The sequence below is a fragment of the Mytilus galloprovincialis genome, chromosome 8 (assembly GCF_965363235.1).
Source record: "Mytilus galloprovincialis chromosome 8, xbMytGall1.hap1.1, whole genome shotgun sequence".
NCBI classification, from domain to species: domain Eukaryota; kingdom Metazoa; phylum Mollusca; class Bivalvia; order Mytilida; family Mytilidae; genus Mytilus; species Mytilus galloprovincialis.
The window spans coordinates 15,251,441-15,264,593 of record NC_134845.1 but is presented as its reverse complement, the minus strand read 5'-3'; the positions used below and the strand labels follow the sequence as shown (position 1 = coordinate 15,264,593).

Sequence of the window (13,153 nt, the reverse complement as noted above, 5' to 3'; positions counted from 1 at the left end):
CCGTCGTCGTCGTTAACTTTTACAAAAATCTTCTCCTCTGAAACTACTGGGCCAAATTAAACCAAACTTGGCCACAATCATCATTGGGGTATCTAGTTTAAAAAATGTGTCCGGTGACCCGGCCAACCATCCAAGATGGCCGCCATGGCTAAAAATAGAACATAGGGGTAAAATGCAGTTTTTGGCTTATAACTCAAAAACCAAAGCATTTAGAGCAAATCTGACATGGGGTAGAATTGTTAAACAGGTGAAGATCTATCTGCCCTGAAATTTTCAGATGAATCGTATAACCCGTTGTTGGGTTGCTGCCCCTGAATTAGTAATTTTAAGGAAATTTTGCTGTTTTTGGTTATTATCTTGAATTTTATTATAGATAGAGATAAACAGTAAACAGCAATAATATTCAGCAAAGTAAGATTTACAAATAAGTCAACATGACTGAAATGGTCAGTTGACCCCTTTAGGAGTTATTGCCCTTTATGGTCAATTTTTAACCATTTTTCGTAAATCTTAGTAATATTTTACAAAAATCTTCTCCTCTGAAACTACTTGGCCAAATTAATCCAAACTTGGCCACAATCATCTTTTAGGTTAGTAGTTTGAAAAATGTGTCCGGTGACCCGGCCATCAAACCAAGATGGCCGCCATGGCTAAAAATAGAACATGGGGTAAAATGCAGTTTTTGGCTTATAACTCAAAACCCAAAGCATTTAGAGCAAATCTGACATGGGGTAAAATTGTTTATCAGTTCAAGATCTATCTGCCCTGAAATTTTCAGATGAATCGGACAACCCGTTGTTGGGTTGCTGGCCCTGAATTAGTAATTTTAAGGAAATTTTGCTCTTTTTGGTTATTATCTTGAATATTATTATAGATAGAGATAAACTATAAACAGCAATAATGTTCACCAAAGTAAGATTTACAAATAAGTCAACATGACTGAAATGGTCAGTTGACCCCTTTAGGAGTTATTGCCCTTTATAGTCAATTTTTAACCATTTTTCGTAAATCTTAGTAATCTTTTACAAAAATCTTCTCCTCTGAAACTACTTGGCCAAATTAATCCAAACTTGGCCACAATCATCTTTTGGGTTAGTAGTTTGAAAAATGTGTCCGGTGACCTGGCCATCCAACCAAGATGGCCGCCATGGCTAAAAATAGAACATGGGGTAAAATGCAGTTTTTGGCTTATAACTCAAAACCCAAAGCATTTAGAGCAAATCTGACACGGAGTAAAATTGTTTATCAGGTCAACATTTATCTGCTCTGAAATTTTTATATGAATCGGACAACCCGTTGTTGGGTTGCTGACCCTGGATTGTTAGTTTTAAGGAAATTTTGCTGTTTTTGGTCATTATCTTGAATATTATTATTGATAGAGATAAACTGTAAACAACAATAATGTTCAGCAAAGTAAGATTTACAAATAAGTCAACATGACTGAAATGGTCAATTGACCCCCTTAGGAGTTATTGTTCTTTATAGTCAATTTTTAACAATTTTCATAAAATTTGTAAATTTTTACTAACATTTTCCACTGAAACTAATGGGCCAAGTTCATTATAGATAGAGATAATTTTAAGCAGCAAGAATGTTCAGTAAAGTAAAATGTACAAACACATCATCATCACCAAAACACAATTTTGTCATGAATCCATCTGCTTCCTTTAATATTCACATAGACCAAGGTGAGCGACACAGGCTCTTTAGAGCCTCTAGTTAAACACATTTTCCAATACCAGATATTAACTAGACCAGGGTAAAACATGAAACAAAGACTGTTATGTAATATCTGAGAATTTTTATCTAGAAGTTTTAACTTTGAGCTGCTCTTTCCACGTTATTTCCTAGAGACAATACTTTAGATGAACATGATGTAAGGTATAAAGGTATAAGGCTGATATGGGAGTCTCTGGACGTTATAAGGGCCAATTTGGAAAAGGGCATGTTATAATCTATATTTATTATTAAAACTGTGGGATAATATAATGATCATGATGCAAGTTTAAAAACACATGTACAGTTAGATGTATAATGATATCCACTGTTTTTATCATCTCTTAGTTTATGTAATCAGTGCAGACTAGAATTACTCTATTTGTATGTGATATGTTGTAATACATTATAGCCTATATCATGTATATAGCTAGAAATTGTCAAGACAAAGTTGCTAAATTTTTATTTTAATTTCATGCAATTTATTTTTGCAGACTCAAAGCCAGAACAACCATTACCTGTAAAAGTAAGTGGGTTGAGAGAGAGTTACAGAGGTGGAGAAGTTCATTACAGTGTCATTAGAGGTAATAATTTTGATATTACACAAAAATTGAGTACCAATATTTAGTAGAGCATGATCTGACATCTGATCAATTGAATGCCAATTCCAAGCTGAGTTAAGACAAGGCATTACTCAAGTTATGATATAACAAATGTGAATGTCATCCATATGATAATGGTTTTATATTTCATGGTATGGAGAGAAGGATTCTATTGATTTTGTTTTCCTTAAGATAGAGGTCCATGGGTTGGTAAAATCCTCTATTGATTTTTTTGGCTTTTATAAAGTAACTAGATCAAAGGTCAAGGTCACAGAAGCAGTTTATAAACAGATAGTTGGTCAAGTTTTATGTCTTCAAATGAAATCTTTTAAACCATCCGTCAGACCATCACCAAACTTAGCTAAAGACTGCCTTTAGGAAGAACAAGACCTCTATAGATATTGGGTCAGTTAGTCAAAGATCAGTGTCAATTTCAATGGCTGTAAATAAATTTTGGGAAAAGTTCTGTTTGCAGCTACAGTTACTTTAAGCTATAAACTAGCTCAAAGGTGACAAAAGCAATTGATAGACTTATATTTTGGTTTCCAGATGATACATTTTGAAGTATCTAATTATAGGTCCGCATTTCACAAAACTTGACATAAAAATTTGCCTAGAAATATACTCCAAATAAACAAGACCTGGCACCAACAAAGTTCAACTTATAAGAGTTTAAAAGGCATGGATCAAACGGGAATTTTATAGGGACTGACCAGATTTTACTACTTTCTGAAACTATAACTATCATATATGCTAATTAGTGGTTTGTAATTTCAAATAAACTCTGAGGATAATTTTTGTAGGTAGTGAGGTTATTATAGCATCTAAAACCGTAGAAACAGATTCAGACTTCATTATAGATAGAGACTATGATGAACATAAACTTAATTATTATAAGATAAGATCAGCCAGCAAAAACAATGAGGGTGTTTATAATTGGGAACTTAAAGACAATAGTAAACAAGGGAAACAAACAGGAAGTTTTAACATTACAATTTGTGGTAAGTTTTCATTTATCTGCCTAAAAGCCTAAAAAGCATGATAGTTCTAAGAACTGGGTAGTTTGTCAACATTTCTCTTTGCAAATATCTCCAGCTCATTATAGTTTTGAAGGTATTAATAAGTCTTGATCCAGTAATTGCATAAGAAGAGGGGCAAAAGATACAAGAGGGACATTCAAACTCATCAATCAAAAATAAATTGACAATCCCATGGCTAAAAAATGTAAAAGACAAACAGACAAACAATAGTACACAAAACTCAACATAGAAATCTAAAGAATAAGAAAAACGCGAACCTCATCAAAAACTCATGATCAGATGCTCCGGAATGTTCATAAAAACTGTTGGTCTTTACACATGATAGATTTGATATGTGTTACTGCTTGTAGAATTTAATTTGTTTTGCATCATGATTTCTGACTTTATCACTGATGATCACTCTTTTCAGATAAAGAACGACCAGAGCCAGTAGGTGAAAGCACTCCACCTCTGCAGTACAACAGACAAGATATGGATTCCATTTTAACAATTGAAGAAAATGTACTTGAAGGTTAGAAAATAATTTGCATTATGCATTCATTTTATTTTCATTTGCTTGTCAAAGACTGGAAAGATTATGGTATATTATACTGTCTGTCTGTCTTTCTATTCATCCATATATCTGTCTTTCTATTCATCCATCTGTCATCACTTTGTGAAAGATAACTCAATGAAATAGAGATTGGACATGAGGATTGTGACAAAATGACTACAACCTGACCAAAGAGTAAAACAAAAATTGAAGGCCACCAATGGGTCTGCAACACAGGGAGAAAATCCTGTACACAGAAGAGGGCTTCAGATTTACCCTTGACAAAAATGTGTACTAGTTTAGTGAAAATTGACGTCAAACTAAACTCCAAAACATATAAACAACAATGATAAATGAACTAAAATTTGGAAAAATCCCATACAAGACTTACAAGACTGAGGACAGGCACATAAAGACTTATAAGTGAGTCAATATTAATTCCTAAAAATGCCATCTTTAATGCCAAGACCATAGTATCATAACTACATCCTTTCTGAATAAGTCTGTTGAAAGTTGATTTGGAAAAGTTATAAAAAAATTTAAAGGTGACTATCTGAATCTTTATCTATCTATTAATTAAATCCTTTGATTTGACAGCAATGAACCAAACTACAAAATTTCCAATATATAATTGAGTTAGGTGGCTTAATTTAGACCAGTCGAGACCAAATTTAAAAGTCAAGACTGAGTCTAGACAGGTTGAGACTGGTCAAGACTGAGTCAAGACTGGTTGAGACTAAGTCTAAACTAGTGGACCATTTGTCAGGACCATTTCAGACTAAACCAAGATTATCAAATACTTAATCAGACATATAAAGTAAAGTCGAAACCAAAGACCAAAGTTGAGTACGCCAAGTACAGTTATGTATTGTCAAGATAATGTTGAGTCTTATCAAGTAAAATCTTTGCCTAACCTTACTGGCCAAGCACAAAATATGAAATTTTCAGACTCAGAGCAGTTTGTTATTACAGTACACATATGTGTAGAGGAGAGTTTTGTTATTTTTAAAAAGGTACCAGTTATTGTTTTGAGTGTAAAGAAAAAGAAAAAAAACAGTACATGTATAATGAAATTGAATATGTTTTTTCAATCTATCTATACAGAGGCAACCAGTTAACCTTCCAGATTGTTCTTTGATGATGTTTAGACCATTGATTTATATTTATTCCTTAATTTTGCATATTGTAAACAACGTCATTAATTATAATGAATTTGCTTTGTTTTTCATTGCAGTAGATGGTCCAGGTAGCCCTTCTCTACTAGACAAAGCTGAATGTGTTCAGGACAGAAATAGTCCAATTCCCTCAAATAATTCCAATGGTGCTAACATTACCAGTTCTGAAAAATGTGACAATATGCCTCAGAAAAAAATAGGTAATACCCGATAATCATTTAGATTCTGATATTTTCTTTGGTCATATATATTGAGGTTGGTGATTGGCGGAGTTGAGATGTAATTAAAGCAATTACTTATATAAAAATATAAGTGATTTCTATAACTCTGAGTTTCTGTTGTTGCTTCGAAGTATTGAAAGCTTTAAAGAATGAAGTGTGACAATAAATCAAATGAATAAAAAAGGATGTTTGGTATGAATCAAAGAAAAAGCAACCTAGCAACACAAATAACCATAAGTCTCAATAGGTAAATATGTAGTCTCAAAAGACATTGACAGCTGTCAATATAAGTCCTGCTTTAAATCACCCTCAGTCTTAAAACTTCCTTTTAGTTCAGGTCAATATCACCTGTTTATCAAATTCTTATTTTTCATACACATTATGGTTGTATATGAAATGTTTATCTATTTTTCCCAGGAACTACACATCATGGTGTTTTAAAACTAGGAATCTACCTTCATGTGAACACTCAACCGTGTGATGCATTTTATATAATTATTTCTCATTTACCTGTTAACTGAAAGCTTCAACTAGCAGTCCTAAATCAAGTACCTGTTGTTCAGTGGCTGTGGTTTGTTGATGTTGTCCACAATTGGACTGTTGGTTTTCCTGTTTGAATTGTTTTACAATAGTCATTTTGGGACCCTATATAGCTAGCTGTTTGGTGTGAGCCAAGGCTCTATGTTAAAGGCCATACTTTGGCCTTTAATGGTTTACTGGTCAAGAAAAACTTTTCTTTATTAACAATTACATTAATAATGCATGGCATATGAATCTGATATAAAAAACTAAAAAAACAACTACAACTGTAAAAATCGTGAAAAAAGAAGGATAACTCCAATTAAAATTTATAATTTGCTTGCAATATTTGATATTAAATTCACAAAATCACATAGTGATCTTTTTACCCTTTACTGCTCTAACGTTTCGAATGAAATTTGATTCATATATACTTACAAGACTTGATTACAATATATTTTAGTTCATATATATTTGTTTGTTTACAATTCCATACTTAAACTAACTCACTTTTTTTTCTTCAGATTTTGTTGAGGAATGTAAGCAATGTAATCTGACTTTAACAGAGGCTTTGAATCATCATGGTTCATCTTACTCTTTGAGTAATATATGTCATATGTTGGACCCTAAAACAACAAGTGAATCACATTGCTGGATTGGATTTGTTAAATTTTACGGATTGATGGAGGGATTTAGAATTAAAAGTATAGAGTAAGCAACTTTTAATCTTTGTACTTTGTTCAATCTCTTTTAGGCCCCATTTATGGGCATTATGTTTTCTGGTATGTGTGTCCATTCTTTCCTCTGACCATACGTCTGTCTGCCTGACAATTCGTCTGACCATACGTCTGTCTGCCTGTCTGTTTGTCTGTCTGTCCCGCTTCAAGGTAGTTTTTGATGAAATTTTAGTCCAATCAACTCGAAACTTAGTACAAATGTTCCTTATGATATGATCTTTCTAATTTGATTTTTCCCCATTTTCACTGTCCATTGAGCATACTAAATGATAGTGTGGATGGGGCATCCATGTTCTATGGACACATTCTTGTTTTACTCATAACTTGAAATTTGAAAGTTTTTTTAGCCTCACCTATCAGGACTAAACTAAACGGTTGCCCAATGAGACCAGATTTTCGACTGGGCGAATATTTTTATCATCCAGATCGCCCAGCTGGCGACAAATAATCTTTTTCATTGAATCCCATCTCTATCCTGTCTCCATACTCTCCCCCCACGATAGAAACAAAAAACATATAAAAACTATGTCCAACTGGAAACCCGATTGTCTTATTCAAGCAGGAAAGTAGAATGGAGGATTTCCGTAAACCAGGAAGGTCATTTTTAATAACCGAAACTGAGTCGGACAACTATGTTGTGATGCGAAGTCACGATTGACACATGTATACCCTTTCTCTAAACACGTTTTCTTATACATCTCTTTTTAAAGCTTCTACGGTTAATTCATTGTTTTTACGCTTTTGAATCTGAATTGCTTCAAAGATACATCCCAGTTGATTAAAGAGTTATTACAAGTCCGATTTTGACAAATACTTGTCAACACAACGTGTTCTTTTATAAAGAGCGAAACGTAAAATCTCATAAATAAATATCATAATATCTAGTATAATTAATAACCAATCTGCGATGAAAAGTAATTAAATGATATTTTTGATCAACACTTATTAGAGGATGGCTTGGATTTGAAATAACATTTATTGATTATGGAACCCCTATTGTCAACAGGAAGTTATAATTGAAGGGAGACAATTTTGGTGGGAAATCTTCTAAAATCAATACTGTCAAATCTTATGAAATATTTCTGATGGCAATAATTCAAGTATTATGAAGTTATCATACATAATCTTTTCCTGACTTGAACAACTCACATGGTTTACATAAAAAGGCTTTATTAGTATATGAAATGAAATTTAAGTTTTTAATTTTTTTTAAATAGAAAAAAGGGCCCCTAAAATTTCAACTGGGCACCTGAACAAAATATTTTAGGGGCCTAGCTGGCCCCTGGAGAAAAAGAGTTAAGTTTAGTCCCTGCCTATCTGGGGTGTATATTCTGTGCATCTTTTTGAAGCCAAGTGCTAATGCAATATTTTTACTATCTCTCTGTGTCTGTCTGACTTATTCTTTCATTTTTTCCAGGTATCATAAGAAAGGAAATCCAGAGGATGGTCACATGCAGCATATTCTCCAGGAACTTCTACCTCCACTTGACTTTAGAGTAGGACATCTAACATATTACTTCTCACAAAAACATTCACTTCGAGAAGAAGTATTACTTGAGATAAAGAAGTTCCACAATAATTGTAAATTCTGTGATATATGTTACAAAACTGCACATAGTCAATCTAATTGAAATACAGTCATGTGTACTCACCAGTGGTGGATTTTAAAAAATTTCATAAGGGGAGGGGACCAATGACAGACCAAAGAGGGGGGGGGGCTGCTCAGGTCATGCTTCAGTGATTCCCTATATAATCAACCAAATGTTTACCACAAAAAGGGGAGGCCCCCTGGATCCACCTTTAATACCATTACAAGTAAATGTATATGACAACACTCTGTTGTATTATCAGTTGTTCTTATGATGGCACCTTCAAAATTTTGAAGGCTGATATTTTCTTAGTTGACATTATACCGATCAGAAAATTCAGTAAAACAAAGCATTTGGTATGAAAATGATCAAAGGTTTGTGTTTAACCTTCAGTGGCAAATATTACATGTCAATCATAGATGAGGAGTTTGATTTCTGTCTAGCATTGACAGGTTCAGCAAATCTTATGTGCTATTTTTGGCAGCATCATTAGTGGCGATGTTTACCATGTATAACGGTAAATTCAGAAATTATTGCAAGGTTTTTATTATTGTGAAAAATATGACAGAGTTGAAAACGCAATAACTTAAACTCTCATTTTGAAATATTTTATATGAATTAAACAGGATTTTTCTCAAAATAGTGAAAATTAAAATTGCATTTAAGTCTAAAAGGACAAAATCCCAATAATAATAGCATGCAAAAATTTCTGAATTTACAGCAGTTTGTGATTAGGTCAGTGTAGGGGGAACCACTAATGGCAGGTCAATGATATTTGATATGCAGTTGAATTAACATAGGCACATCTGAATAGAGATTATTTGGCCTTACTCCCTCAGTCATGGTTATTTACTTTGAATGTTTTGCATAGGTTACATGTTGAAATGTTGCTGCTTGTGTTCAATATTTGCATAATACTATCAAAATTACAAAAAAGGCAAAACATATATCTCAATGTCAACATTTTATTTTACCTTCTAGTTTACTTAGTATCTATCTTTGTTGTGACTCATAAAAGCTATGGTGTGAAGCATGAACACATGATGTGTGTTTCAATCAGATTGACTAATAGTTTGTATACATATATTATGTATATGTTGAATTTGATTGATTTGGTGCCATATTGTATAATATTTCAAGTTTTTAATGAATGACTTGAAACTATGTTTCCATTGAAATTGCTATCAAATGTATTATATATTGCCATCCTTATTTTCAAAATAACCCATTGTCTATTTAATTTAGAAGTGTATAATATCACTGACAATGAAAACCTCATTTTCGAAATACTGCTTATTTACCAGCCTCCATAGTGCATTATTTGGAGGGCCAGCACAGCTTCTCAACATTAAAAATTGTACTAGTAATTACTTGTACAATTGTATTTGTTATACGACCGCTGATCGTATATTGGTATCACGTTGGCGTTGTCGTCGTCCGTCGTCGGCATTCAAAGACTTTTGGTTTTCGCACTATAACTTTAGTATAAATGAATAGAAATCTATGAAATTTAAACACAAGGTTAATGACCATAAAAGTAAGTTTGGGGTTGATTTTGGAAGTTTTGGTCCCAACAGTTTGGGGTTGATTTTGGAAGTTTTGGTCCCAACAGTTTGGGAATTAGGAGCCAAAAAGGGCCTAAATAAGCATTTTCTTGGTTTTCATACTATAACTTTAGTTTAAGTAAATAGAATCTATGAAATTTAAACACAAGGTTCATGACCATAAAAGGAAGGTTGGGATTGATTTTGGGAGTTTTGGTCCCAACAGTTTAGGAATAAGGGACCCAAAGGGTCAAAAATTAAACTTTGTTTGAATTCATCCAAAATTGAATAATTGGAGTTCTTTGATATGCCTAATCTAACTGTGTATGTAGATTCTTAATTTTTGGTCCCATTTTCAAATTGGTCTACATTAAGGTCCAAAGGGTTCAAATTTAAACTAAGTTTGATTTTAACTAAAATTGAATTCTTGGGGTTCTTTGATATGCTGAATCTAAACATGTACTTAGATTTTTGATTATTAGCCCAGTTTTCAAGTTTGTCCAAATTGGTGTCCAAAATTAAACTTTGTTTGATTTCAACAAAAATTGAATTCTTGGGTTTTTTTTGATATGCTGAATCTAAACATGTACTTAGATTTTTTATTATGGGCCCAGTTTTTTAGTTGGTCCAAATCGTGGTCCAAAATTGAACTTTGTTTGATTTCAACAAAAATTGAATCCTTGGGGTTCTTTAATATGCTGAATCTAAACATGTACTTACAATATTTATTATGGACCCAGTTTTCAAGTTGGTCCAAATCGTGGTCCAAAATTAAACTTTGTTTGATATCAACAAAAATTGAATCCTTGGGGTTCTTTGATATGCTGAATCTAAACCTGTATTTAGATTTTTGATTATAGGCCCAGTTTTCAAGTTGGTCCAAATTGCGGTCCAAAATTAAACTTTGTTTGATTTCAACAAAAATAGTATATATGGGGTTCTTTGATATATGCTTAATCTAACCATGTATTTAGATTTTTGATGTTTGGGCCCAGTTATCAGATTGGTCCACATTGAGGTCTAAAGGGTCCAAAATTGAACTTTATTTCATTTCATCAAAAAGTGAATTTCTGGGGTACTTTGATATGCTGAATCTAACCATGTATTTAGATTTTGGATATTAGACCATAATAGGTAATGTCCAATTTAAAATTCAAAGTATTTAAGTTTAAGTTCTTAGACCACATTCATTATGTGTCAGAAACCTGTGTTGTGTCAACTATTTAATCACAATCCAAGTTCAGAGCTGTATCAAGCTTGAATGTTGTGTCCATACTTGCCCCAATGTTCAGGGTTCGAACTCTGCGGTTGTATAACGCTGTGCCCTGCAGAGCATCTGGTTATAACTTGTATGATGGCTTCATACATGTAATTACTTGTACAAAATAATAAAACAACATGATGTACACGACATATACATATCTATATAATATAGACATGTTTTGACAACACAAACAATTTTAGGGGTTGTATTACGAAAATTTCTTTTAAAAGTAATTTTTTTTTTAGAAATCTTACAAATTTACTTCTGAAAAGTAAATATAACTTGCATCTTCAAATAATTAAACATGATTTCTATAAGTATTATCCCTGACTTTATCATGTATATGAAGGACAATGCTAGACAAAATTTGTCTACTAGTCTTTTGTATTAACTATGACAACTGAATTGTATTATTTTTTTTACAATTGCTGCAATAACATAACACAGCCAGTATATCTGGTATATTGTTAGAATCTAGAACAAATATAGCTGATATGACATGTTTATTTATAAACCTTTGTTTTTAAAATCTTGGTATTTGTAAATTTAGAAATATTTGAGATGTTATCATTATTGCCAAAATTGCATTAGGAAAGATTCATAAAAATGAAAACTTGCATTTAATTTTTTTTTAGCATTTTTTGTATGCCGCATTTCAATAATTTAAATAACTATTCTTGCAAGGATCACACTTTATTTTATTTACAAGTGCAATTTTAGTTGGAGCTTTATGGTATCCACCTTTCTTCTATTGTTTTCCTTGTATGTTTGTTAAACAAATACATTTTTGTCACATTTTCCCCTTAGTTTTACCAAATAAAATTACTTCATATTTAGTGAGCAGCTTGACAGTGATGAGTCAAAATTTTAAATACTTTTCAGATCAGTATTAGTGTTTATAATAGTTAAAACTCATTTGGAAAATGTAATGCTAAGAATAACTTAGAAGTTGAACAATCAAAAAGTTCAATGGTATTTTAAAAAGCTGCAGGTGAAAATCAAAATAGATGTGACAGAGTTTTGTAAAAATGTTTTAGAGGATATTAGTCTACTTTTTATATACATTTAGAGTACCTTATATTTATATGAATGTGATTTTGATATTAGTATGTATTTAAGGATATAACGATCTGCACTTTTATATTGATACATTGATCTGAGATCAGCTGCAGTAATATGTTTTTTTAATGGATGCAATGGTAGATATGCCATCAAGTTGATATTGTCATAATTTCTTCCAATACTGTGCTAGGGAACTGTTGTATCACTTTAACCATTTTGGCATAATTTAACCGGCTTTCATGTGTGGTCTGCTAAATTAAAAGAAAAACTAAACAGTCTGAATAAGGACATATGGTTTTGCAAATTTGTCTTTTATGTGCTCACATGGGTTCAATTATTTTTGATTTGATTGATATAAAAATTAACAAGTATGATTTAAGATCACAAGAAACAGCAGTACTCCCAAGAGTTCGAACTACTAAGTATGGCTTAAAATCGTTTCGCTTTAATGCTGCACAAATCTGGAATGAACTACCGAACCATTGTCGAATTGAAACATCTTTTGACCAATTCAAAAAATTGGTACAAACATGGGATCCAAGTAACAGCTCATGCCAGTGCAGTGCATGCATATAGTGTGTATGCCTGTTTTTATTTTACTTTTATTTTTTGTGTGACTATATGATTTGTGCAATCTTATCATTAACTTGTCCTATGTTTTAAATGTACTATATGCCTTTAACTTATATATGCCATTTATGGTATCTTACTATGCATTATATGTTTAAAATTGTGTTGTTTTTCATGACTAGTGTATGTGTGTATTGTATTGTATTGTATTGTGTGTGTGTATTGTATTTTGTTATTAAGTCAATTTGAAAAGCTCACTAAGCTTGTGTTATGTAGTTTATTGAATATCGACTCTAAATAAAACTTTGAAAAAATTGAAATTGAAAACGTCACAATGAATTAATAAAATATTTATCCTCTTGTTAGATATCTTTTTGTTTTATATTATCATATGCAGGCTGGTAAGTAGATAAAGACTGATGCATTGCAACATTTGCATGTAGATATCATCGATTCTTAGATAATCAGTGATAACCATCAATAATATATATATTTATTTTTTGAAGTCACATGAGATTTTCCAATTATTGGCGTTAATGCATTTGTTTGTTTGCTTTTCGCATTTTGATAGTCTGCATCTAA

At 32.1% G+C, this 13,153-nt stretch overlaps 1 protein-coding gene across 12 annotated transcripts in view; it reads left to right on the top strand.

The window, feature by feature from the left end:
* LOC143085149 (uncharacterized) overlaps window positions 1-12,936 on the top strand; it is a 50,298-nt gene extending 37,362 nt beyond the window's left edge. For 9 of the 12 annotated variants that reach the window (XM_076261343.1, XM_076261339.1, XM_076261341.1 and 6 more), the window contains 6 exons: window positions 2,211-2,300; window positions 3,122-3,319; window positions 3,768-3,869; window positions 5,125-5,265; window positions 6,330-6,516; window positions 7,960-12,936. In XM_076261343.1, coding sequence (XP_076117458.1) covers window positions 2,211-2,300; window positions 3,122-3,319; window positions 3,768-3,869; window positions 5,125-5,265; window positions 6,330-6,516; window positions 7,960-8,173 — 932 coding nt within the window. In that variant the 3' untranslated portion in view covers window positions 8,174-12,936. The remainder of the gene's footprint in view (window positions 1-2,210; window positions 2,301-3,121; window positions 3,320-3,767; window positions 3,870-5,124; window positions 5,266-6,329; window positions 6,517-7,959) is intronic. The other 3 variants (XR_012981255.1, XM_076261340.1, XM_076261344.1) reach the window with 3 other exon arrangements.
* The last annotated feature ends 217 nt before the right edge of the window (window positions 12,937-13,153 follow it).